At 46.4% G+C, this 21,948-nt stretch overlaps 1 protein-coding gene across 6 annotated transcripts in view; it reads right to left on the bottom strand.

Annotated features, from left to right (window-relative positions):
• Positions 1-38: 38 nt before the first annotated feature.
• The window catches only part of CUEDC1 (CUE domain containing 1), a 65,421-nt gene continuing 43,511 nt past the window's right edge, over positions 39-21,948 (bottom strand). For 3 of the 6 annotated variants that reach the window (XM_079955787.1, XM_079955785.1, XM_079955788.1), the window contains 12 exons: positions 20,247-20,372; positions 19,254-19,473; positions 17,201-17,837; positions 13,162-13,289; positions 8,671-8,797; positions 6,665-6,848; positions 5,917-6,000; positions 3,306-3,380; positions 2,689-2,782; positions 1,626-1,684; positions 1,195-1,258; positions 39-376 (listed from right to left, as the gene is read on the bottom strand). In XM_079955787.1, the coding sequence (XP_079811913.1) occupies positions 370-376; positions 1,195-1,258; positions 1,626-1,684; positions 2,689-2,782; positions 3,306-3,380; positions 5,917-6,000; positions 6,665-6,848; positions 8,671-8,797; positions 13,162-13,289; positions 17,201-17,491 (1,113 nt within the window). In that variant the 5' untranslated portion in view covers positions 17,492-17,837; positions 19,254-19,473; positions 20,247-20,372 and the 3' untranslated portion in view covers positions 39-369. Of the gene's footprint in view, positions 377-1,189; positions 1,259-1,625; positions 1,685-2,688; positions 2,783-3,305; positions 3,381-5,916; positions 6,001-6,664; positions 6,849-8,670; positions 8,798-13,161; positions 13,290-17,200; positions 17,838-19,253; positions 19,474-20,246; positions 20,373-21,948 lie in introns of all 6 variants that reach the window. The other 3 variants (XM_079955786.1, XM_079955789.1, XM_079955790.1) reach the window with 2 other exon arrangements.

Genomic DNA, 21,948 nt, shown 5'->3' with positions numbered 1-21,948 from the left:
CAGTATATAACAAATAAAGAAAGGTCCTTGACCCATCCTTAAGATCTCGAAAATTCATTCTGCAGTTTGCAAAGTTTTGACGTAGAAAAAAAAAATCAGGTCAGCTGTAAAATCAGATCGCTGTTTCTTTCCTCCTTTTGGGCTGGTGATTCTTCAGATTGGAGGAGGAAAAACCAACCGGCAACTGTTTTCGAACCCAACTGCTAAGAAAGGACCAACCATGTGCCTGGCATTAGAAAAAGCTTGGGCTTCGGGAAGCATCTGACAGCTCCAGGGGAGGACAAAAGCACCTGACACCATCGTGCTCTCTGACATCTTCTAATTCTCCCATTATTCACCTTTTCTTTTAAAATATATATATTGGCCAGCTCAGGATCTAGAAGACAAAGGAGAGCAGATTTCAATACTTAGTAAAATTGAGCTTAATCATAATAATAATTTATTATTTTTACCCCAGCCACTCTGGGCGGCTTTCAACAGAACATTAAAAACAGAATAAAACTTCAAAAATTCAAAACTTCAGATGTTTTTTGTGCCACCCCAAAACCAGAATTGAAACCAGTCTTGCTGTCCTTTAGCACCATGCTACGACAAAGACAGTGGATTTTAGTGGCTCAAACTGGAAGGGTCAATAGGGGGGAAAAAAATAGAAAAAAAGAACACCCACTTTCTGGAAGCATCTTTTTTTTAAAATGGAATATTCAATACTGAACCGAAGGTAAAAGTTCTGTATAGGAATCCACCCCAAAGTGCATATAACCTCAGTATTGTCTACCTTGGATGTGAGGAACCTTTGGCCAGGCATAGGCAAACTCAGCCCTCCAGATGTTTTGGGACTACAACTCCCATGGTCCCTAGCAAACAGGACCAGTGGTCAGGGATGATGGGAATTGTAGTCCCAAAACATCTGGAGGACCGAGTTTGAGGACGCCTGCCTTTGGTCTTCCAGATGCTGTTTAACTACCTCCCATAATCCCCGGGTAAGCTGACAGCCAAGGGTGATGGGCATTGTAGTTCAGCAACACCTAGTCTATACTGAACACCTGTGGCTCTCCAGGGTTTTCGGACACTGAATCTTCCCCAGCTCTATATGGAGATGCCAGGGACTGAACCCAAGACCTTCCTCATACAAAGCATATGCTCTGCCACTGAGCTACATCCCTCTCCCTCATCTCCAAATACTCTTCACCTTACTGTGCTTCTTTTGATGTTTCATCTTCTGTGTGTAGCTGTCGCCTTCTTGCTTGGCCTTCTTCATCTGAAAGGCAGAGGAAGGTAAGAGAATATGGAAACCTGCCGGTGAGAAGCAGCTCACTCTGCAGTTATGTGGAGCTGCTGTCACATGGGCCCCACAGAACAAACGAGAGAGAGCACAGAATAAGCAGGGGGACTGGGAAATCTTGTGTTAGACCAGCCTCCACAGGTGAAGATATAGGGCTAGATTTTCGAGCTATGCACCAATAAAGGATCAGGCACCATTATATACAGTTTGAAAGGGTCTTAAATGGGTGAATCAGTCCAAGCGGTAGCCTTATGAGCTGAGATCACAAATAAATCGGCACACTGAGCTTAGCTGGGACCAACCCAAAGGTAGCACTCAAGTTAGAAACAGGCTCTCGTCTTACCGCATGAATGTCCTTCAACGTCATCAAGAAGATTAGCTGTCGAAGCTGCTGTTCCCATCCTGCACTTGCGATTAAGGAGGAAAAAAGAGGAAACCAATGGCATGTGGAGGGCATAATCTAAGCCAGGCCTCAGATTATCTGAGCTCCAGAACCATGATTTCCATGTCTATGGCTCAGCCCTGGGAGAGTAGAAGCCAAAGCTAGGGTTCCTCTGTGTGTGCGCACACACGTGCAAGATTGCCTTTCACTCAGTGATCTGCAAACTCAATTGGGAATCCAAAGATTCCCAAGTCACACTGCATCGTCATCACCTATTATATATTTTGGAAAGCTGTTTGTTCTCTATGCACCTGGCCACCTCTTTAAATACCATAATCCTGAGATCAAGAAGCAGGTTCGCAACTAGGTACGCAGCAGGGATGAGGATGGGGACAAAACTAGAATGAGCAGGCCCTGCCTTTCCTTGGCTCTGCCTACTGTTTGGTTTCCCTGCCATCAGCCCCACCATTGCCAGTGAACACCAACCACAGCTGGTGCTGACGGTGACATCAGCAAGAACAAGCAAAGAGTGTTGTAAATCTAGGTCTATTACATTTTCAGCTGAGCTGCTGAAGTCTAAAACAACACAGTGACTCTCAAGTTGGAGGAGGAGAAAGGAGTTCAACTCCCTGCTCAAGCACAAAGCTCACTGGTTGCTCTTGGGGTAGGCATGGGCAGTGGAGAAAACCCAAACAGAGGCCCCTCTTGACCCCTGGGCCATGCCACAAGGAACTTGAGTGCAGAAAGCCAGCTCTGTGCCAGCAACATAACTTGGCTGGCATGGCCAACCTCACACTAGAATGCAAGGGGGGTGGGGTTCTGAGGGTCACATGCACATCAAACATTTAAAGCGTATTTTACACACATGGTCTTCCCCCAAAGAACCATGGGAACTGTAACAGTGGGGGTAAAAGTACAGTTTCCAGGGTTCTTCGGGGAAAACCATGTACTTTAAATGTGCTCGGAACTGCAGGGAATTTAGCACCCTCAAGAAACAATAGCAAGACTTCAAATGGAAGGATACACTTGATGCTTCAACAACTGTTTTCTTTTCGATTTCCTCATTTTGGTCTTCTCTGAGAAAGCCCTGGCAAGTTCAAAGAGCTTCTTGCGTGTAGCTGGAAAGGAGGGGTGGGGTGGAAATAAAGGTTTGTGGTTGTTTTTTAAAGGAGAAAGAGGATGTAACCATGCAGTATCTCTAGGGATTGTTGAATCAAAGACCACTGGAAACCCTACTCACTCTGGCTTTTGAAATCAGGGTTAGGTTCTAGCCTTAAAGACTGGGAACCTGTTTAAAATAAAAGACGTGATCTTCTCGGGATACTGAATTCCGCACCTAGCTTTCTGCCAAATGTTGTGGCCAGGAAAATGGATCCAAAAGCCTGAGCTGACTGTGCAGTCATCCCCATTCACCCCTCTGTGCTGGCAAAAGCTCCTGCCTGCATTGTATACTGCAAGGGTCACATGCACCCTCCCAAAAACTCCAGTCAGTAACAGGCAGGTATTAAGATTCCCATATACTGTCAAAGTAATTCAGTGGTCTAGTGCAGCATTTACGATACATTCACTCATGCAGACCGGTGGGGGAAATCCCACCGCAGCTCCAGATCCAGCCATGCTGCCCACCATGACACAACTCACATTTCCCCATGTGTTTTAATTTGTCCCTGAATAAGGCATCATCGGAGACGGCACCACTGGAGCGAGCTACATCGTCTGGAAGGCAAAACAAACTCGGGATTAAAACACAACGCTGAAGAAACAGAGGCGAATTTTCAATGTGTGTTTTTTTAGCGTGCAGTTAAAACAAAATGCTAAAAGTCGGGGGTATTGTGGCTGGAAAGCCGATCGTGTGCATTTTGAAAAACAGAGAGGGGATTAAACATGTTAGGCATGTTGCCATTTATTATCATTCTTGTTAAATTTCTACGCTGCCCTTCATCCAAGGATCACAGGGCGGTTTGCGATATAAAAACAAAAAAATACGTAACGTAGTAACAAAAAACAACACACCCCCCGGCACACACACAGTTTGAAAGGTCATATATTGTTTAATTAGCCAAAGGCCTGGGTGAAGAGGAATGTTTTTGCCTGGTGCCTAAAGATAGGTAATGAAGGCGCCAGGTGAACCTCCCTGGGGAGCGCATTCTACAAGCAGGGAGTCACCACAGAAAAGGCCCATTCTCATGTTGCCACCCTCATGTGGAGGAGGCACATGAAGAAGGGCCTCAGATGATTGCAGGGTCCAGGTTGGTTCATGTGGGGAGAGGCGGTCCTTGAAGTATTGCGGTCCTGAGCTGTTTAAGGCTTTATAGGTCAAAACCAGCACATAGAATTGGGCCTGGAAACTAACTGCCAGCCAATGAAGTTGGGCCAGGATTGGTGCTATATCTGCAATCGTCTTGCCCCAGTGAGCAGCCTGGCTGCTGAATGATAGGGGAGGAAACTATATTTGTCCTTTTTTCTCCAGATCACGCAGTGCAGCATTTCCAGCCTCAAGGACTAGGAACTTAATAGTAAATAATTAAAGAACCAGAGAGTGTCTCCTCGCAACTCTTCGGCATTTAACACCAAATTTGGCTCTTGTGAGGTCTGACAGTGGGGCATGCCCAGAATGCCCCAATTCTCTTAAACACCCCTTTCCAGCATTTTGCCCCTGAATCCAGCCGTGGCTGGTGCCCTCTGGGAATTGGTAGGGCAGAAGGTAGGGAGCCCAACAGCAGGTGGCGCCAGAGACAAAAACAGGTAGAGCTGGCTCATTCTAGTTTTGCCTCCATCTTCCTGCTGAGATCTTAAAGGGGCAACTTGGACACTAAGGAGGAGGAAGGTGGCAGGAAGGGCCACCCCACAGACTAGTTGTAAGCGATAAGGCATGGGAAGGGGACAGACTGAGCTTGGTGGGGCACTGCCCCATTTGCTCAGATTCCACTGCCTGCAGCGTAGCATCAATTGCCGTTAGCATCCTCAGCCAAAGCAGTCTCTTTATAATACTTGGCTAGGCCCCGACGGTTCCACGGTTTTCATGTGATAGCGACAGACAGTGGCTCTAATTCCCTCCTCCGAGGCTGCCGCTCGGCTCGGGTAGTGAAGGTTAAGCAGGATTATGTCCTCGTTCTGCCAGCGAGGCAATATCCCCTTTGTTCAAAGATGAAAAGGAAGGAGGAATCCGTGCTTACTACGACTGGGGACCAGAGCAGGTTGCTCACCATTTTGTGCCCATTCCTCATGGGATGGGGGAGGATCTGGAGTGGGGGGAGGGCAGGGAAGACTAAGTCCTGATCCAACAGTCCAAAGCAAAAGGATACTTATGAGCATTTCCTTGCAGATGTACAGGGCAAGAGTTGAAAACATATTTGTTGTGTCACACCAGCTATTTGCCCCAGATGCCCAAGACATACTAAACCAGGCATGTCCAAACTGGCACCTATGGGTGCAACTGATGCCTGTGGAGGCTCTCACTGTTACCCTGGGGCAAGATCCCCAATGCTGACCTTTCATTTTTTAAAAAAGTCTCTAGTCTTCCTAAAAAGGTGGAAAAAGGTGCAAAAAGGTGCAAGTTCTTCTAAGCTATTTCTGTGAAATGGGAGTCCACATGGTGTGGTTTATTTCTGTTGCTGAAGAAGAATGCTCCCTGTTACATCAGACAGCAAAAGAATGTGTGTGCATGTGTAAAATCAATACTGCGTGATCTCCACGACCTGGACCAGCAGGACAAAGCCGATTTCCCATGGCAAGCCTAAATTTGTCGTGAGTGACTGTCTAATTCTGTGTTACCATCGGCAGCCATTTTGTGTTATGCCCCACCCCCCCATAGCAGCCATTTTGTGACTGGCACCCCCAGCACTCTCTCAAAATTCACAACATGCCAAATGGTCAAAAGAAAGCTTCCCCATACACGGCTTAACTGTTGGTGTCAAACAAGGCCTGGGGGGGGGGGTCAGGTTCAAATTCTTATATGGAGACAAAGCTCTCTGAGTGACCTTGAGCCAGTCATTGGCCACACCTGCAAAGTCAAAGTAACCTAAGTACTGATTGAACTGGAATAATTTTTTACTGGATTTGCACCCTTACATTCTGGCAGCTCAAAACAAAAAAAATTCCTTCCAGTAGCACCTTAAAGACCAACTAAGTTAGTTCTTGGTATGAGCTTTCGTGTGCATGCACACTTCTTCAGATACCTTCAGATTCTGGCAGCTGACCACAAAGCTAACATCCGTCCTTTAGGGGGGGGGAACTATTGGGGGGGTAATACCTGATATTACAGAGGTGAAAGCAACATCATTAGTGAGGGCAACGCTGCTCATCTTGGATTTCTTCGACTCATACTTCAATCGATCTAGATGGCGACCAAAAAAGTAAGAGAAGGAAATGCATGAGTGTCACAAACTGGCAGTCAAGTGGTCAGGATTTGGCACTTTCCCTGCTGTGGTCTGGGCTCGATTTCCATTCAGGCACCGTAGCTCAGTGGGAGACCTGCTGCCTTGCATTCAGGTCAATCCTCAATGGAATTCCTTGCCACTTGAGGTTCAAATGGCCCTCTCTCTGCCATTTGCCATTGGTCAGTCAAGACCAGGCATAGGCAAACTCAGCCCTCCAGGTGTTTTGGGACTACAACTCCCATGATCCCTAGCTAACAGGACCAGTGGTTAGGGGTGATGGGAATTGTAGTCCCAAAACATCTGGAGGGCCGAGTTTGCCTATGCCAAGTCAAGACCTTTCTATACTGATAGGCTTTTACTGCTCTGCCTCAGATAAGACTTTGTGTTGAGGAATGTTCTTTTATGTGTGTCATCATATATATAAAACACCTCAGTTTCCTAAAAAATACAGCAGAGCACACCATACAAAAACGACAACAGTAATAAAAACATAAATAAAATGGGACGGGGGACTGTTCATAAAATTGGTTGGCTAAAAGAAAATCCACATTCCTACCAAAAAACAAACAAACAAACAAACAAACAAACAAAGCACCATAAGATTCTGAAATATGCAATTACCTCTCTCAAGGGCCAGGAGGAAATCCCGGTTCCTCTGCAGCTCCTTCATAAACTCCTCATTCTGCAGGACGAGCGCGATCCGCTCATCTTCTAGATACTGCTTCCACTTCCTCTCCTGGTCCAATGAGCCATGGGCCCTCTGGCTTCCTGGGCTTGCCGTTTTTTGGTGGCAGCTTTGTGGACTCTGGAGGTGGCATTTGCGTATAGAGAGAGAAGGAATGGCTAGGGCTGCAGGCTTCACAGGGCAGCAAACCCATGACCACCACAGTGACCCAGAGCCCAGAGCCCCAACCCATCAGAACCCACTCCCAATGGCTCCACCTGTGTGATGCATGCATTTTGCAGCATTCATACCTTCTTTTAAATAGAAACTTTTTTAAAAATCTTGCGTGTACACCTTTACCTGCCCTCCCCCAAAACATAACACATGAAGCTGTCACTCTGAGGACTCAAATCCACAAGGCTTCATTTTTCAGTCCACATAATAAACGAAACTTGATGTTCAGTGAAGAACCAGATCTCTGCCTACTATAAAAATTAGGACTGGCAGTGTGTGATTTGGTCGGGGAGCGGGGAAACTGGGGGAGAGGAATGCAGGAAACAGGGTAAAGTGTTGTTCTCTTGCCCACGACATTTCCTCTCCAAATCATACACTCCAAATTTAACGCTTTTTAGATCCTTAGTGGGAGCCTACATTTTGAGACAGGAATCTGATACTGGATGTCCAGCTTGGCCCTAAACCCACAAGTCTCCTCTCTTCCAAACACAGAACCACCTAAACTGTCTCTCTTGGGGCAAATGAAACGGCTCAGCTTTTGATCTCAGTGTGGCATAATGGTTAGAGTGTCGGACTAGGTCCTGGGAGATCAGAGTTCTAATCCCCACTCAGCCATGAAGCTCACAGGGCAACTTTGGGCCAGTTGTTGCCTCTCAGCCTAACCTAGCTCACAGGGTTGTTATGATGATAAAGTGGGGGGGGAGAGAGAACAATGTACGGCTCCTTGGAGAAAAGGGTGGGATATAAACACAATAAATAAACAACAACAACCATAGCAACAACTTGCCTACCTCTAAAGCAGGCTTCTTCAACCTCAGCTCTCCAGATGTTTTGAGACTACAATTCCCATCATCCCTAACCACTGGTCCTGCTAGCTAGGGATCATGGGAGTTGTAGGTCAAAAACATCTAGAGGGCTGAGGTTGAGAAAGCCTACTCTAAAAGCTTGCACACCGCATTCAATATTATTGGTTTTCCTTGGGAGTTCTCCTCTCTCCTGAATCCTCCTTCGTTGAAACAGATCTTTTAAAGATCAGGTTCACAGGGTTGCCACCCAATCTGATCTGGAACGGTTACAAGTAATAAAATACCCCCCTGGGGTGCTATGATTACATATAAAATTGAATGCGTTACTTGAAACTTAGATCTGAACTCTGCTCCTAAAACTAACCCAAAAGGGCAGGAAAAGGGACTTCAAGGACTGGAGGCATGACAGCGTCAGACACAGCTACTTCTGGGTCAAGCAGGGCAGGATGGAGAAGGCAGAAGAGGGGGAAGGCAATGGAGGCCGGCAGGAAGCAGCAAGGACCTGAGGGATAGCTCAGGTGGTAGAGCATGAGACTCATGAGATCTCAGCTTCATGGGTTCAAGCCCCACCTTGGGTGAAAGATTCTTGCATTGCAGGGGGGTTGGACTAGATGACCCTTTTGGTACCTCCCAACTCTACAATTCTATGACTCCTAAGTTGCTGAGATCAGGGAACAAGAATGTCCCAGAAGCATTTATATTGTTCAGCGGGTGGTACCAGACCTATGAGGGCCTATATGCAAATTGAGGAGAGCTGAAGTATGGTTCAAGAGCTTGTGGCAACACACACACACACACACACACACACACAATCAATCCCAAGTTGCTGAGCTATCTAATGCCCTGAAAGGCCGAAACACTGAACGGACCTTGTCTGTATTTTGAACTCATAGCCCAAATATAGAAAGTTATATCCACCCTACCTGCACCTTTTCCATTTGCTGGGGTAAGATGCGAAGGAAGTCATCAGGAAGGTTGCCTAGCAACGGTGGATTCCAGTTCCGGTACCGCCTTTGCGCTTGGGGGCCACTGGAATTCTGGATATCGTTCCTGCAGGGTCAACAGCGGGGGGGGGGGAGGCATATTAAGGCAAAGCTTTGAAACCTAGTAGCAGATTATTAGAGCATCTGCTCTGCCCAGGCCCAGGGCATCTCCAGGTAGGAGTGGGAGAGATTCTTCCATGAAACACCAGATCTGCTGCCAGTCAGTGTAGACAATACAGAACTAGATGGACCAGTGGTCTTGACTTGGAAGAAGGCAGCTTCCTGTGCTCCTACTGGATTTCCCCTGACCCAACCAAATTTCAAGTTGCAGGGAGAGGAGTGAGGATGACAATCTTGGCCGTGAGTCCTGGATGACGTGCTCCCTGCCTTGCAGGCCTTCTCCGACTTGGCCTGGGAGGGCAAAGCCCGGACTGACTCCAGCTACAAAAGCTGAAGGTGTTAGAGGCCAGAGACATCTTGGCTGTCTCTTTAGTGCAGACCCAGGTCAGCAAAGCCTGATCTTCCACAGCTGCCACCAGCCATGTGCCACCACTGGCAGGACAGCAACAGCTGTAAGAAAATATTTTTAGTCTCTTGCTAATTATGCTGTTTTAAACATGTGTTTTATAATGTTAGAAGGATGTTGGAATGAAGTTATGTGGTTTTAGCAGAAATGATATAAAGGATTAAGTAAAAATGGATGGTTAATTGGTGAAAGAAGAGAGTGTAAAATTACAGTATGTTAAGATAAATTATTGGGATAAAAACAAAGATGGAAAGGATTTGCTGAAATATCTAATTGAACTAGAATACAAAAAAGAGAGGTGTGAGGAGGTCAAGGAAATAAGCAAATGGAAAATAAGTTATGGGAAAGTTTGATTTGTTTTTTTCCTTTCCTTTTTTCTTTTTTTCTTAATTGTTTGTATTTTTCTGGGGTTTTTTTAAATTTTTTGCTTGTCTGTATTTATGGTGATGTATTGTCTTGTTTTTTCTTGTTTAATCTAGTGTTTTCTTTTGTAATTTTTAAAACTGGAATAAATATTATTTTTAAAAAAAATAAACATGTGTTTTATATTTGGTTTCCATTAGTAAGGTTTTCATTTGAAATGTTGAGATTAATGGGGGGGGGGGTTAACTTTGCTGCGTTACATGGGCATTCTTGCACTCGACCTCCTTTGTAATGTTTCCTTCTGGAATCTTTTAAGATAATATTTTAGTCTTCCATTGATTATGCTACTTTGAATGTATACTTTATATTTGACTTTCTTCCATAATGTTTAATTCTGGATTGTTTTATTTGATGTTTTAATGCAGATTGTAAGCCACTTTGAGATTTAAAAAAAAATATTATTTGATATGAAGTGGTATAGAAATGAAATGAATGAAAAACAAACAAACAAACAAACATGGCAGCCCTTCTCCCTCCAGAAACTCTAACCTCCTGCAGCTCCAGACTCTTGCTGTCACTTCCTGGGCTGCCATTGCTGCTATGATGGCAACCAAGCTGCCTCACCACAGCTGACACTTCTGCACACTAAAGGTAAAGGTAAAGGGACCCCTGACCATTAGGTCCAGTCGTGGCAGACTCTGGGGTTGCGGCGCTCATCTCGCTTTGTTGGCCCAGGGAGACGACGTACAGCTTCCAGGTCATGTGGCCAGCATGACTAAGCCGCTTCTGGTGAACCAGAGCAGCGCACAGAAACGCCGTTTACCTTCCTGCTGGATCAGCACCTATTTATCTATTTGCACTTTGATGTGCTTTTGAACTGCTAGGTTGGCATAGGGACCGAGCAACGGGAGCTCACCCTGTCGTGGGGATTCGAACCACCAACCTTCTGTTCGGCAAGTCCTAGGCTCTGCGGTTTAACCCACAGCGTTCCAAGCAAAATTCCATTTTACGAGGAGTCTCGAAAAGCCACAGGAGCAGACTAGAAAGTGAACCGAGTGCCCTTGCTCCATAGAGAACTCCCTCACTGCAGGCGTAGTCACAGGAAAGTGGGGGATATGACTGATCAGAAATACGTATCTTATTGGAAAAGGCTCATGCCTTTCCTTTGCCACAACACAGCACTCATAGAAACTGATAAAATGAGTGTTGCATCAGACATTTACATCTAGCCCAGACACGTCATAGAGTGCTCTGGTGAGCTTTATCTAGACACCAACATAAGCAAAAGCTTTGTCCTGACCCACTGGTTGAAGACCTAAGTGGCTGACCATTATTTTTGTGTCAGTAGCATGTTGCAGAATGCACCTGCAAAAAACAAAAACAGGGTCCTTGGTTTTTTGTGGAAGGAAAATCTCCACACAATGAATTGCAGGAGGTTGGACTAGATGGTGCTTTGGGTCCCTTCCAACTATGGTTCTATGAAAAGAAACTCAACAAACTCCGAAGGCCGAGGCAGGAGTCTGAGAACACCCATCGAGATCTGGTCTCTCCGCTGTGCCAGGATTTCGAGAGAAGGGCCCAGGCTCCCTTAACTGGCCAACGTGAGGGAGGCCAACTCGTGGAAGAGGGCTCAAAGCCAAAGAAGGAGAGGAAAAAATGAGGAAAGAACGCCACAGGGACCCAGGCTCTGCTATATTTCAGATCTTGGCTCAGCTCGCAGCTGCTAATAACCGAGCGTCTCAACGCTGGGAATTCCCCTTCACGGCCCCTTCATTGGAGCATGAAAGTCAGAGAGGGCGGCAAGAGGCAATTATGACTGTATACACAGGTTAGTGTCTTCATTAGGGCAGGGTTTTTAAAAAGAGGGAGTAGTGAGCAGGTAATTGAAGCTGGGCATAGAGATGCTGTCAAGGATGCAAACACGCCTCCTCAAATCGGGGAGCGATCCCATGTCAACGTGTGCCAGGGGCTCAGCCCTTCCACAAATTGGGGCTCAAACCTCTCCCCCCCCCATTGCTTTGCAGACGAGAGCTGTGCTGCCCCTCACCTTGGATATCAGGATGCAAAATGGGATGTAAGAAGGCAGCGATTTCCATTCTGTCCTGTATCCATAAAGACCAGCAATGTTTCTATTCCTCTGCAGTTCAGTTTCTGCTAAATACTACATTATTCCATCTCACTGTCTGCTTTTTAACTTAGCACTTATTTCAAGGTAAAGGAAACGTCACAATGTGCTGAAATAAAGTCATTAATTACATATTGTTTGAGACTTAAAAACAGCACTGCGTGGAGGAACGCAGATCACATTGGCTTGGCTCGTAAGAAGAGCCTGCTGAATCTGGCCAGTGGCTCATCTAGTCCACCATCCTGTTCTCACAGTGGCCAGCCAGATGCCTGTGGGAAACGGTCAAGCAGGACCTGAGTAAAAAAGCACGGTCTCCTCCTGTGGTTTCCAGCAACTAGTTTTCAGAAGCATTCTTGCTTCTGATGGTGCAGACAGAGTATAGCCAGCGTGGCTTGTAGCCACTGATAGCCTCCTCCTCTACCAATTTGTCTAATCCTCTTTTAAAGCCATCCAAGTTGGTGGCCACCAGTCCCTCCTGTGGCAGGGAGTACCATAGTTTAACACTGTGCTGCATGAACAAGAACTTTCCTTTATTTGTCCTGAATGTTCCAGCGTTCAACTTCAGTGGATGAGAGTTTGATGAGAGAGGGAGAAAAACCTTTCTCTGTCTAGTTGCTCCGAGCCATGTATCATTTTATGAACTTGCATCATGTCACCTCTTATTCATCTTTCCTCCAAACTAAAAAGACCCAAAGAGGGATCATCCCCTTGATCGTTTGGGGCGCCCTTTTCTGAACCCTTTGCAAGTCCACAATACTGTTTTTGAAGTGAGGCAACCACAACTGAGAACAATATTCCAAATACGGCCGCACCATAGATTTGTATTACTGCATTATTTCCGTTCCTGGCTACAGACGAAAACATGAACTGCAGCAGTTTCTGTTTGCGTGGGAATCCTCCATCATCCCGAGTTGCAAACAGCAGCCGGTTCCACACAGCCCAGGAGAGTCCCTGCATTGAAGCATCCTCTTAGCAGCTTGCTTTTAGCTGAAGATGGGGCGGGAGGGGGGTAGCTTCCAAAGGCCTGTGATCTCCAGCTGGTGATGAAACCCCTGCTTCTAACATCCTGCCCTGCTCTCCTAATCTCCACGGACTGTGTGCAGAGGAGGGGGGCTTTGCTCTGCTTGGTTTCTGTGGCACACACAGAGAGAGGATGGAATATTCCATTCCTCCTCTGCCAGCCTGGTTACTTGTTTACATGAAACTCCTGGTTGCCTATGGCTACCAGGCTAGTGCTTAATTGCAAGACTGGATTAGTGGGCCAGATATTGTGGATTCAGCTATTTTTCACTCCGCTCTTAGGCCTGCAAGGCAATGCACTTTATGCCTCAGACGGACAGCTCGTGCAAATCGCCTGACTGCTGAACAAAATGCATTAGAATTTTGTGAACTCCAAATAAGAGTTTAGCCTGCTTACCTGGGGGGTGGTGTCGGGGGAGCCTGTGGGTACTGTCTGTCAAACACGTGCATATCGTAGGAGGGGGGAGAGTAAACCGGAGGCGGCTCTTCATCTGAACTGTCAGGTTCTAGAGTCCGTTCCAAAATCTGAATCAAATGAGAGAGGTAGAAGGAGACAGAATTTAGAATGGCTTTGCACATTACAGAGATCCGAGAAGTGCAGAAACGGTGAGGACTAGGGATGTAAAGGAGGCAGTGATTGTGCTCACTGCAATCAGCAGCGTTTCTGTTCTGCTACAGTTTGACTTCTGCTAAGACCTATGTTAACTGCCTCTCTATCTGCTAGGGCCAAAACTTGTGCAATTGATATCATAATTCATATTAATGCATTTCAGTAGAAGGGCAATGTCAAAAACGATACAGACAGTAACACAATCCTTTCCATAAGGTTTTCAGACTAAAAATACAACCATAAATACTGTTCTAGACATGAGGTGAAAAAATATATAAATTGCGGCAATTTAAGTCCCCATTTCTGACCAAATTCTATGGCACCCCCACTGAAGCTGTGGCTTCCTCGCTTTCTCTAAAAGGAGGCAGCTCTTAATTTGTTGTTGTTTTAAAAAGCTACTGGCGACTCTGTAAGATGAAGAGCAGGGGAAGTGGGAACTGAGACAGCAGAAGGCCAAAGGAAAATGAACTCATAAGATCTGCAGAAGGAGCTGAAGGTTAAAAGTAGCAAATGGGGGTTAAGGGAGGGGGCAGCAATGGACAAGTCACGGAAGAACTTTCCATCCACTCAGCCTCTCATTTGTCCAACCCTAAATTCACTCTCCACATTTCTGCAGCAATTTGCAAGGTTTTTCTTTTTCATGACAATTCATCAGCATTCCAATGCAGTTGCCCTCCATACATTCTACCTGGCCCCCAGGACTCTCCTCGGCCCTCACCACTCACAGGCCCTGCTTCACACCTCTGCTTCACGCACCTGAGGCTCCCTGCCTGTAGAGCAGTGCTTTCCAAACTTGGGTCTCCAGCTGCTGTTGAACTACAACCCCCAACATCCCTGACCACTGGCCCTGCTAGCTAGGGATGATGGGAGTTGTAGTCCAAAAACAGCTGGAGACCCAAGTTTGGAAAGCCCTGCAGTAGAGCAAGGCTAAGCATCTTATGACACCACACAGCTAAATACACTTCAATAGCCACCTTTCAGGGCCTGACAGGTGCTTCACAACCGCCTCTGCTTCTGCAGCCTCAAACACACGACACAACCAGGCTCCCATTGCCCTCTGGAGGCCCCTGCCGTGCCCAGCTGGTGGGCTGAATGCATCTTGCAAAGGCCGTGAGTCGGGTAGACCCCTGGGGGAACTGCAAGACTGGGCAGACAACCGGCCACTCGGCCTTAAGTCACCCCAAGGCAGGACATGCCCCTCCACACCTGACGTCTCCCGCTACTAGAGCAAAAATAAGAGTTTCAACTCCACCGAGATCCTGGCAGCCTTGGAGCACAGAGCGTGTGCTATCATCTTGCCAGGATGTTTTCAAATCCGCAAATAGTCAACGAGCTATTCACGCAACATGAAACCCGCTTGCAGTTGTCCCTCTAACCAAGCGCGACACACAGCCTGCCCTTGTCAGATTTGCTTTGAAAGAATGTGAGGCCGTTGGCTTCATCTCACCGTGGCTGCTCTGATGTTGTCATCCCTTTCTCTCCCCCCCCCCGCCTTGTCTTTTTCTGCACTGCAAAGCTCTTGCACATAGTTTTTCCTACTGCCATTCTTAAGGTCCGCATGGGGGCGGGAGATGTTATCCTTTAATGCCCTATAACACTTGTGCGCCTTATTTATTAACAGGAGAGCCCCAAACCCGTAAACCTGCGTGTGGCCTGAACTGGCAGTGGCTGACCAGGAACAGGAGATCTTGCAGTCTAGGCATAGGCAAACTCGGCCCTCCAGCTGTTTTGGGACTACAACTCCCATCATCCCTGACCACTGGTCCTGTTAGGTAGGGATGATGGGAGTTGTAGTCCCAAAACATCTGGAGGGCCGAGTTTGCCTCTACCTGTTGTAGTCAGTCACAGTAGAGAGCTCAATGAAGGACATTGACCCCATATGAAAAGGAACCCAATATCCTAATGCTGTTATACAAATCCATGGTGTGACCACATTTGGAATGGGCGCCTCTCCTCAAAAAAGATATTGTAGTGTTGGAAAAGGCTCAGGGAAGGGCAACCAAAATGACCAAGGAGATGGAGCCCTTATGAAGGAAGGCTGCCGTAGTCAAAACAAAATAAAAAAATTCCTTCCAGTAGCACCTTAAAGACCAACTAAGTTAGTTTTTGGTACGAGCTTTTGTGTGCATGCACACTTCTTCAGATACACTGAAACAGAAGTCACCAGACCCTTCTATATAGTGAGAAGGTGGGGAGGGGTATTACTCAGAAGGGTGGTGGGATTGGGTGATTGGCAGATAGCTGTGATGAGCCTGTTGACGACTCTTAAGGACTGCAATAGGTCTTACAGGAAAAAGCAAGGGGTGAGAAGGTGAAAAATGGCTTTGTCATGTATAACGGCTACGTATCTGTAACTGGCTGCGGTAGTGTTTGGGACTCATGGGCAGCCAATGAAGCTGAATGTTGGAACATTCAGGATAATAGACTTTTTCATGCAGTGCAGAGTTAAACTATGGAACTTGCTCCTGAAGGAGGTAGGATGGACGCCAAATTGGATGGGCCTCAAAAAAGGACTAGATTAAATTCATCCTGGCTGGTTATGCTTCTGAATACCAGTTGCTGGAAACCACCAGACGGGAGAGTGCTCCTGTGTACAGATCGTGCTTGAGAGCTTCCCACTTGCATCTGGTTGCCACTGCAATTATAGGATGTTGCACTGGATGAACCACTGGCCTGATCCAGCACAGCTCATCTTATATTTTTATAGAATTTTTCTGTCCCGGTTCAAGCGGATGGGAGTTGTAATCCAAAACATGGGACGGGGCAGGGCAGGAGGGACTAGCGTATTTATTTATTTTAAATATATACTGCTATACAGTGGTACCTCAGGTTAAGTACTTAATTCATTCCGGAGGTCCGTTCTTAACCTGAAACTGTTCTTAACCTGAAGCACCACTTTAGCTAATGGGGCCTCCTGCTGCTGCCGTGCCGCCGGAGCACAATTTCTGTTCTCATCCTGAAGCAAAGTTCTTAACCTGAAGCACTATTTCTGGGTTAGCGTAGTCTGTAACCTGAAGCGTATGTAACCTGAAGCGTATGTAGCCTGAGATACCACTGTATACACTTCAAACTGCTAAGCTATCTATATAAAAACAGAGGGAGCGGAAAAACCCCACAACATTCTATTAAAAAAAAACACCTAAAACCTAGAAGAAAACAACAAATGGCTTAAAATGGAGTAGAGTGCGAAACACAGACTTATAAAATACGATCCTCACACAGCAACAATGCATTAGTGGTGGGTTTATTCCGCTCTATCAGTCATTCCACAACGCTTCTCCAATGTTACCACATGGCATTAATGCAGCAAATTTTGGGAGGGGAGAGAACCAGAACATTTGGGGTCTAAAAAGTTTCAGTCTTTCCGCAGCAAATTACAGGATATTCACCGATTAGAAACAAAGCAGCATGACAAAGTGTAGTATAAAATACAACCACCACCTCAGCAATCACAGTCCAGTTTGTTGACTCCATAGTTCCCTGCTCCCCCAAATCCTCTAGTTTTATTTTCTCCACACAAGAAAAACAGCCGACCCCTGGAACATCAGCTAGGAAACACCCAGGCCTGGTTTCACCATAAAGCATCATTGCTGGCACCAGTGCCTTGGCACCTTTCATTGGATTTCCCCATTCCCCCCAGTATTCACTGCTGGGCTGGGCAGCCACCATTTTCACTTCCCACAATGCCCCACAGCAGTAAAAACAGAGGACACCCAGCAGCAATCGAAGAAGCACTGCCATGTTGGGTATGCATGGCACGCAAGCATAAGGAGGGGTCCACCAGAGGGCATTTTGCGGACGGCCTCCACAACACAGTGAGGTTTACCTCAGGAGGAATACTGTCATCTGAATCCGAGCTGTCGTCATACCCGCTGCCGTCTAAGTTCATCTGCAACAGCTGGTCAATGGTAGCATCCACGGCGCCATTGTTCGCCCTCAAGACACATTCAATGATGTCATAATCCATGTTGGGGAACATAGTCTTGAAATCTTCCATGGCCTGGTTGAATTCCAGCCGCCGGACTTGCCTTGCGGGGCGGCTGTTGTTGAGTTCCTGGGCAGAGGAGCCGTTCCTTGAGCTGCCATTGCTGCTGCTCCGCCGGAACAGACTTGTCATTTTTGATAACTGCTTTTGGAAAATGTTTAGACTTTTTTTTCTTCAAACCAGCTTTTGAGGTAGAAAGGAAGGAAAGAGAATAAACGTATAAATCCCCGGGCCAGGAGGAAGAAAAGGTGAGGAGGCACGCAGTCTGCCTTCCAGATTTGTCGTCAAGAAGCTACGTCAACATCTTCCAGCACCGCTAGCCAGTAATCCACAACAAAATGGCGGGACATTGGCGATGCCAAAATGCAACGCTGCTGAATACGCCTGGAGAATTTCGGACCAAGGTGAATCTACCACAGGAGGAAGTCCAAGAGAAGGCCCTTCAGTACGGTGTCCGAAGCCTCAGAAACATGTTTGACTGAAAAATAAAAAGATTTTTTTATTTTGTGCGAGAAATGTAACCAGAGATAGCTGGTTTTAAACAGTTCACCTGCCCACACAACTCCTGAGACAACTGGGAATTGGCAGAATTTGAGCTGAGTTTGGGATGGAAATCCTCAAATAAAATTTATTCAAACATCTGAACAAACTTTCTACTTCATTGGATGTCCCTGAGTTCTGGTATAATGAGAGAGGGAGGTTTCGTGTTGGCTATGCATCTCGCCTCCTCCAAGTGTGTCATTACTTTTAGGATCATACTGAGTCAGACCTGTTGGTATCTAGCTCAGTATTGTCGACACTGACTGGCAGCAGTTCTCCAGGGTTTCAAACAGGGAGTCTCCCCCAGCCCTCCCTGAAGATGCTGGGGATTGAATCTGGGATCTTCTGCATGCAAGGCAGATGTGCTATTAATAAGCTGCGGCTCTTGCTTTTGAAATTAGAGGCTGGCAAGCCTGGATATAAATGTGTTTAAAAAACAAGATGAAGTGGATTTTTGCAGCATCAAAAAGGAAGAAGATACTAGAGCAAGCGTCTAATTTAAAATAACTTAATAAATGTGTCCACAATTGCATAGCAGGAAAATTAAACAACTCTCTTTTTGCTACGTTGGTTGTGTTGATTTCAGTGTTAAAAAGAAAATATATAAAGCAAACAAAATTTATAGGAAAACAATACGTCAAGACATGTTGCAGAAATGTGCCTCATAGGGTTGTATTCAATCAAGCAAGTTCTATTCCGAGCTGACCCACTGAAGTTGGTGGGTTTTACTCAACGCAGCACTAAGGGCACGGGGCATGAATGGGGAAGAAAAGGCAGCAAAAGTAGAAATCCTTGAGCTGAAAGGACACGTTTGCTGGATACTGCCCAATGGACATGTATTAAATATGCCCATTATTTTCAACTGGTCTAACTCTGAGCATGACTTAACACTAGATGCAACCCATAGTATTATGCTTTGCTGTTAAATACCTCAAATCCACAAGAGCAGAAAGTACCACCAATTCAATTATTAGTATTGCCTTTCCCCCCTTTGAAAACACAGAAAGAAAATACCATTTATTTCTGGTACAGACTCCACTGATGGATGAAATTACATCAGGAATGAATTGGGCAGGGTTTTTTTGGGGGGGGGGAGGAGCGTTCCATCACATTATCTCATTTCCATTACGTGGCAGGCAGAAGATTTCAAAAGCCAACGAGATAATAGAACCATATTAATAGTGTGTGTGTACGCAAAGGAAAAAGAAATGTCATTAGAACCTCTTAGCGAGACAGCGTGCAGGCCGACTTAACACCATTAGGCAAAGCAATAAGCTGCAAAATTTACCCATGCGTTAACAATTCTCTTATCACGCACACATATTATGCACAGATGTTCTGTTCTTGTACTAACCAATTCATGTCAGCGATAAAACTGCAGCCTTTTAACGCTCTGAATTATTCTTGGAAACACGGGAGGCTGGTCTGGTAGGACGAGTGGGGCGCTGCCCCACTAACCTCAGTCTGAACTCAGCCTCCACCTGCCCGCCCGACTTCTTACATCCAGTCCAGGAGGTGGCCCTGCCTTCCAACTGCCTCCTCCTTATACAGTAGTCTGTGTTGCCCTTGTAGAACTAGGCAATGGGGAAAAGGATGGGGACAAAAGGAGAATGAGTCAGCTTTGCCTGTCGTCTGCTCCAATTCCGCCCACTATGGGACTCCCTGCAAAACCTGGGTCCCCAGCTATTGTTGGACTACAATTCCCATCATCCCTAGCTTGCAGGAACTTGTGGTCAGGGATGATGGGAGTTGTAGTCCAACAACAGCTAGAGACCCAAGTTTGGAAAGCACTGTTCTACAGGCAGGGAACTACAGGGGTGTGAAGCAGGGCCAGTGAGTGGTGAGGGCCGGGGAGAGTTCTGAGGGCCGGGTAGAATGTACGGACGGCAACTGCATTGAAATGCTGATGAACTGTCATGAAAAAGAAAAACCTTGCAAATTGATAGACACTGGCCTAGAGAGACCTCTGGTCTCATCTAGCAGGGCTCTTCTTTGATTCCAGAAAAGGGAGGCTTCCCTAACTGGTCCTTTTTGCCCTACCCTGGAGGCTGCTGTTGGGGGCAGAGGACTGCCAGCCCCTAACTGTGCTGCTCAACACCAGTTGCCTATACTCTTCCCCCCTCGGCTCATAGCCACCAGGGGCTATTGTGGGTCCGATGTCATGCAACTGAGGCCAGAACTTCTGGTGCTTACTGAAGACTGTATAATCCAGCAGATTTTTCCATTAAATTATGGTTTGGATTATGGCCTGTCACCGCAGAACTCTTCTTATAAAATGAATTTATTAGGGGGGGGGGGGAACCTTGTGTTTTCAGCTAAACTGTTTTGGAATACATAGAAGACTTACCGGGATAATTCACAGGGGCCGCACCGCCATTTCATTCTCCAGCAATTCCAGGAAAGCTACTTGTTACCAAGAGAGGGAGATTCTTTCATTGCCTGTTCAGACCGAGAGTGGGGGAACCATAGCAACCTGTAAGAAAATGCTTGTGTTAGTGCTATGTCATTCCTTAGTTTGCTGAACGGTTGTGGGGGAATGTTTCGCAGGGAAAGTAAAGCGGCAAAAAAAAAAGACCCCAACCAGCAAAACAAGGTTGGCATGTAGACAAACCTTCTCCAACAACTTTCAGTGGGAATTCAGGGTGCATGTTGCTATTTCAACTTGTGGGAAACCTAGGTGGGGGTGTTGCAGGGCAGTGACAGTTTGCAGACTGGCGATTAATATTAAGAGCAAAGTTGTTCCAAGCACAATTATTACATCTTGTAAATATGCCATCGCAATTTCTTCATACCTGCCGTACTCAGGAAATATTAGAGAGCTTCCTTTTATCACATGTTGGCAGTAACTAGAAAACGATTTGTCAAAGGTTGTCAAAGGATCCACAGAGAGGTCTGACCCATGGGGCATAATCCACAGGGACCTTCTGCTCAGTGGGTCTTGAGCAGGGAGCCTCGTAGATTAAGCACCAGCTCCCTGCTCCACTAACCAGAAAATAAAGAAACCACAGGCAGTTCCAGCGGGGACCCTCTAAAACAACCCAGAATCCTCTGGGGGGGGGTGGAGGGCAAATTCGATGCCACTGGCATTGCATGAGTATACCTGAGATCCTCCTCAAACAAACGCTCCTGGTGTGGCCCTTATTCTGGGAGGTAGTGGTGGTGGTTGCAATGTTAAGGGTATCCAGACCAGGTTTTATGTGTTCCAGATTAGCAGAGCTTGGAACAGTTCCAGTCCAGTTTTTACACAGAGCGTAGGAGCTGCAGAGACTAGGCCTTGGGTGGGTGTGGCTTTTCACCTGCTTCATATGCGAGTTTGTTCTCAACCAAGCGGCTTGGTCACCAACCTTCATAGAAAGACACTCTGGTGAGAAAGTTCGGTTGAGCATGGGAGGCTGTCCCACAGTGATGTGGCTTTTAAAAACACACTGGGCCAAATACCTCCAGGCTAAAGGGTTATTGTTTTCTTGCCATGAGTATTCTGCATCACGTCATTGATGCAGTAACAGTGCATTGGTGGTGGACCACCAATATACTGGACCACCAATATACTGGACCATCCACACATCATTCAACTTTATTAGTTGTTCTGTGATGATTCCCTGATGTTACCACATTTTTGCCATGGGAGGGTCACTCCTTCACTATAGCACCATGAAAGCATAACATCTGTGGTGAGAGCCAGTGTGGTGTAGTGGTTAAGAGCGGTAGTTTCGTAATCTTGGGGAACCAGGTTCACGTCTCTGCTCCTCCACACGCAGCTGCTGGGTGACCTTGGACTAGTCATACTTCTCTGAAGTCTCTCAGCCCCACTCACCTCACAGAGTGTTTTTTTGTGGGGGAGGAAGGGAAAGGAGAATGTAAGCTGCTTTGAGAATCCTTCGGGTAATAAAGCGGGATATCAAATCCAAACTCTTCTTCTTGTTGTTCATATAAAGTTACAGCGCTTCAGCAGGAAGTTATGCAAAAGGCACCAATTGGAAATAAAGGCAGCATGACTGCTTCAAAGCTTTTGCAGGAACAAAGTGGGATTGCATATACCTGCCCCCAAA

Source organism: Podarcis cretensis (genome assembly GCF_951804945.1).
Source record: "Podarcis cretensis genome assembly, chromosome: 15".
Taxonomy (NCBI): Eukaryota; Metazoa; Chordata; class Lepidosauria; order Squamata; family Lacertidae; genus Podarcis; species Podarcis cretensis.
The sequence above is the reverse complement of the archived record's forward strand: the minus strand, read 5'-3'. Positions and strand labels throughout refer to the sequence as shown.